Consider the following 5077-nt stretch of genomic DNA (forward strand, 5'->3'; position numbering starts at 1 on the left):
CCCTCAAGTATTCATTCAGGAGTTAAACTGCCTGAGTAGTCGGTGTGATGTAGTGATTCCGGGCAGAATAATTTCCACGCACTGCTCTTACGAAAGGCTCTATCAATAGTAACGCAAATTACAATCATTGTTGAGCTTTCAAGTAGGTGTCTTACTTTAATGTCGATACGTGTTTGCACCATCCCCCACGGTCTTTCCGTTTTACGTCGCATCCTCTACACTAGCAGCAGGGAGCGCGCATTCCCCGGGGCCGCGGAGAAAGCTTGACTCACAGTGTGATGTTTCCAGCGGTTTACATGTTCTCCCCCACAATGCTATGACGCACAACATTCACAACTAGACACTCTTAAGAGGTCAGCAACAGAATTGTCGGGCTAAATTATCTAGCAGTCGCTGTCAGTGTGATGTCCAAAGGCTGCATTAAACTTAATAAATTATGTCTTCACATCAACGTTATATTGCAAGTCATATTGCGCATATCATGTTTTTCCTTTTGTTCTTTCGGAGAACATGGCCACTTTAAACAAGAAAAAAAAACCCTGCTTGAATTTGCAATTCGTTCGAATTCGAATGTTTTTTTCCTGTTCTTGTTCATTTATAGAACTCGTCTCCTGTTTGACACTGTCTGTTAACGTTGTGATTTCCGATACATCCTCCCATACATAAATTATTTTATCTAGCCTATTTGTGACCAATAATAAAGGAAGCTTTCACAAAGACAGACCAACTAACGAATTGTTTCTTTTTCTTTTTTTTTTGCAAACTACATAGCCTACACTTAACCTAATTTTACGTATTTCATATGCAAGGCTTAATTTTCAAACTATTTTACACTAACACAGTAAAACTATCGCGCTTTCCACCTTGCGCTAAACCATAGCAAGAATTACTTCGGACACAGATTTGAGACTGATAAAGACATTATTCCCATAGGCGACGACATTACATTGTCAAACTGAACGAATGCCGTTCGGTTATGACGTCTGGCTCTCTCACTCGCACGCGCGCACACACGGGCACTGTAGTCTCACTGCCCACGGCATGGACGCGCGCACATTATAAGGAATCAGTGCGCTCGGAGTGGCGCAGAAGGTTACTTCGTCATGCACTAGTGTGTGATGTAATTTCGCTCCAGATATAAATATCGTCGGCAAGGGAAAAGTGGCATGGCTGAGCGGGGCTAGAATTCACGGTCAACAACTTTTGTGTGAAAGCGTGTAGTGTAAGTGTAGTGTCTTGAGAGGAAACCCACTGAGCGCGACTTCATGCCGCTCACCAGGGTTGACCGTAGCTCTGTCCTTGAGTAAGCTGTTTTGTGCGTCTTTTTGGGCAAATATACCTAGAGAAAGACGGTAGTTTGGTGTCTTCAACGCCTTCAGACACTCACGTACCGCTCAGAAGGATGAGTGTCCAATCGGCCCTCTTACCATTACTGGTCTTAGGACTTATGACAAGCTCAGTGCGCTGCGCTCCGGTGCCCGGTGGGCAGAGCGGCCCCGTGGAGCGGCGCTGGGAGACTCTCTACTCGCGCTCTCTGGCCCGAATCCCCGGGGAAAAGAGAGATACCAGCCGGGACAGTGATTATCTCACGGGCATTAAAAGACTGCGACGTCTCTACTGCAATGTTGGCATTGGGTTTCATCTCCAAGTATTACCGGATGGTAGAATTACCGGCGTGCACAACGAAAACCGCTACAGTAAGTTTGGTCTGTTATTTGATCTCATATGCATGTTGTATAGGCTGTTGGATTGAGATTATGAAAATGATTTCTTACATAATCCAGAAAAGAAAATGATGAAAAGAACGCTCAATGGCTGTTATTCAGTTAAAATTAAATAATAACAGAACGTTCCACGAATTCAACATCATGTCGAACAACATCAACAAAGCCTGTTGTAGCACTTTCATTTACATGTCCCGATACAAGGCAGGTGAGTGAGGTGAGTGCACGAGCATCTGGCATCCTGCATTACGCACGCAACAGGTCTCTGTAACCAGGAACAGGAACCGGGCCAAAATCCCAAGCCTAAACTTAGTAGCGAGATAAACTCATCCTTTTCGGTAGATTAACCTTTCACTCCTTAAACAAATAGAGGTTATCCAATGGTTTCTTCTCATGGGTTTCTTTTCTTGTGCTGCTGCATATGGTTCTTTAAATATCGAAGTTTCTCATTTTTCATTAAGGATTTTTTTGGGTTACACTTTCAGTCTTTGTTACGTTAAAGCACTGAGTAATATTAATGCTACTATAGATTAGGTTTAGTTGCATGCAATTATGCATAATTTATAGTTAATACTATAGTAACTATGCAACATGTGTAACGATGACACTGTAAAATAAAATGTTTACCCTTTTTCAGATCAGCGAATTTCACACCAGTACAGATGGTTTTCTGGTGACCTATTAAAAGGTTCTTTTATGGGACTTATTAAGGTTCAAATGGAATATAACAAGAGTTATAAACATCTGTCACTTCACTGACGCGCGTTATATGATTCTGAAGTCAAACTTAAGAAGTACTTGTCTTGTTTGTCAACATTAAACAAACGGTCTTCATTTTAAGTATTAAATGAGATATTTTTAATACTCATTTGAAATGTTTACTCTTACAAAGTGGCCAAAAACGCATGACACATTTCAATCAAAGCTTCAATTAGATTAAAAAAGTTTCATGAAATTACTCATTTGGAAAAGACGACGTAGCAAATAAAGCAGAAGTGGTGTAAAGATAAATCTAGGTGGTTTTACAGAGAATGCAATATTACATTTGGGAAATCTGAAGAGGCGGAAAGTGTCATTTCCTTCACAAAGGATGCTCTAAATGTAAACACGAACAATTTTTAGAAAGGCAGTCATCGCTGGGAGTTGCCAGACAGGGCTAAAGATATAAGCCAAACAAGGTCATTTATTTTCTTTGTTGTGTGTTTCAGGTCTTCTTGAGATATCTCCGGTGGAGAGGGGAGTTGTGACACTGTTTGGCGTCCGGAGCGGGCTATTCGTGGCCATGAACAGCAAAGGGAAGCTTTACGGATCTGTGAGTATGAAATGATTTACAACAGGTTTCCGTCCGTGAATGTTCTTATCAGAGCTCGATGACATATCACCCTGTACTTGAGATGTATCCCCTCACCACCACCAACAGCCCACAGTCTCCGACAGCGTGACATTGTTGGAGTCGGTTGTGGCGAGCTTCCAGTGCCTAGTGGTGTTTTCATTGTGGGACGGACAAACCCAGGAACGGGAGCGCCGTAGATCATTCGGACTACGCATTCCATTCTTAGCATTGCCAGCCAACACATGCACCTACTGTCCTTCCCAGAGTAAAGATGAACTGGCCAAAGAGGACCACCCAAACACAATACTGCTATCCTCTCCGATTTCTGCACGCACAGACTCACCCTGAAAACACCCAAACTTGTCTAAGCCCCAAAACCGATGATTTAACCCAGTCTTTTTGACAGAAAAAATGTATATATATATATATTTTTTACTTCATCCGAATCGTACGAAACTTGGTAAAGGTTTTGGCACTTGGTATATGAACGCACAAAAAAACAACAACACACAATTCATGGACACGATTCGAAAGGGTTAAATGGTCCTGAGAAAAATAGTCACTTGTATTGTAAGCATTAGAAATTAATGCGCGACGAATTTTATCTATTGGAAACGTTTAAACAAATTCTTACTGAAAGCAATTTTTTTGAGATATCAACCTCAAATTTGGAACACGGCTTGTTTGGACTCATAGTTTCGATTTCTCACATTTTAGAGTAGCCTAGGCTATAAAACGTGTTTTGGAAAATGCATATTTCATATAAAAAATTGAAAATGAAATTTTTATGCATTTTTCATAACAATAAATCCATTCAAGATTTAAGACAGTTTAAGTTGAAAATGTCATTTTCAGGTCTATGCTCAAAAAGTGAATAAATGGATCATAACTACTGCAGAAATATAATTTAGTACCATAAAATACAAAATCTTGAATAAAATAAACTAGTACAATCTTTTCATTAAAAAAAAAAAAAAAATCGGTAATTTGACCAAGACAAGTAGCCTATAGTCTACCAGAGGGTTAAACATCTAATTCCTCGGTTGTCCCTCGCAAAACATCACGAAGAAAGAGCAAATCTGTCTCTTTGTTATAGATATGCCAAATAGTTTGTTTCATAAAGCTCCTCTCCAGGTATTGCGCTGTAACGTCGCTATTGTTTAATATGATGATATACGGTCTATTGAAATGTCACTGAAAATAATAATTGCTATTTCCTTGTCACTTTCAGGGGCAGTTCACAAATGACTGCAAGTTCAGAGAAAACCTCCTTGCGAATAACTACAATGCGTACGAATCGCTGGCACATCCCGGGATGTACATCGCACTAAGTAAGACTGGCAAAACAAAAAAAGGAAATCGAGTATCAACATCCATGACGATGACACATTTCTTGCCTAGAATTTGAGCTCATCTGGAGGGGCGGAGGAACGACGATGCACTTTCTACAGAAGTTACATGTGTGAGGTTAAGTGTATCGTGTCATGTATGTATATATTAGACTATTTATAACTGTTGATTTTATATTTCATCACAACGTCCTCTTTCCGAGGTGGAAGACAACATTTAATTTATTTGTTATTTGTTAATTTATCCTCATTGCTGCTACCACGTGTTCATATATACAAGTGAAATTCCTACAATGTACTTTTTTTGTTGCACTGTTTGTGTTGTTCTAAACTAAAGCGACGGTTTTGGAGAGGTATAGGCCTAGCCAAGTCAGGGTAGACGCCATATTTAAAGGGACAATTGAAAAATTATGTTTTTATTAAATAAATTATTATCAAAAATGATGTCATCATTTACTCACCCTCAAGTGGTTCCAAAACTGTATGAGTTCTGTTGAACACAAAAGAAGACATTTTAAAGACTGTTGGTAACCAGACAGCTGACGAAAGCCGTTTTTTCAAAGTTTTTTTTTTTTTTTTCACCTACAATGGAAGTCAATGGCTTGTTTGTGTTCAACAGAACTCACAGGTTTGGAACAACTTGAGGGTGAGTAAATGATGACATCATTTTC

At 39.7% G+C, this 5077-nt stretch overlaps 1 protein-coding gene across 1 annotated transcript; it reads left to right on the forward strand.

Moving 5' to 3' along the window:
* The first annotated feature begins 1230 nt into the window (after nucleotides 1–1230).
* On the forward strand, nucleotides 1231–4672 carry fgf4 (fibroblast growth factor 4). Its single transcript, XM_056264082.1, has 3 exons — nucleotides 1231–1697; nucleotides 2933–3036; nucleotides 4289–4672. Exons 1-3 carry the CDS (start codon nucleotides 1403–1405, stop codon nucleotides 4463–4465), a joined length of 576 nt encoding a protein of 191 aa, XP_056120057.1. The 5' UTR covers nucleotides 1231–1402; the 3' UTR covers nucleotides 4466–4672.
* Nucleotides 4673–5077: the final 405 nt, after the last annotated feature.

Source organism: Rhinichthys klamathensis, unplaced genomic scaffold, assembly GCF_029890125.1.
Source record: "Rhinichthys klamathensis goyatoka isolate OS25496 unplaced genomic scaffold, OSU_Roscu_1.1 h1tg000215l_1, whole genome shotgun sequence".
Lineage (NCBI taxonomy): Eukaryota > Metazoa > Chordata > Actinopteri > Cypriniformes > Leuciscidae > Rhinichthys > Rhinichthys klamathensis.

Coding starts and splice junctions, on each gene's coding strand:
- fgf4 (XM_056264082.1), top strand. CDS start 1,403: ATGAGTGTCCAATCGGCCCTCTTACCATTACTGGTCTTAGGACTTATG. Junction 1,698..2,932: donor GCACAACGAAAACCGCTACA/GTAAGTTTGGTC, acceptor TGTGTGTTTCAG/GTCTTCTTGAGATATCTCCG. Junction 3,037..4,288: donor AAGGGAAGCTTTACGGATCT/GTGAGTATGAAA, acceptor TGTCACTTTCAG/GGGCAGTTCACAAATGACTG.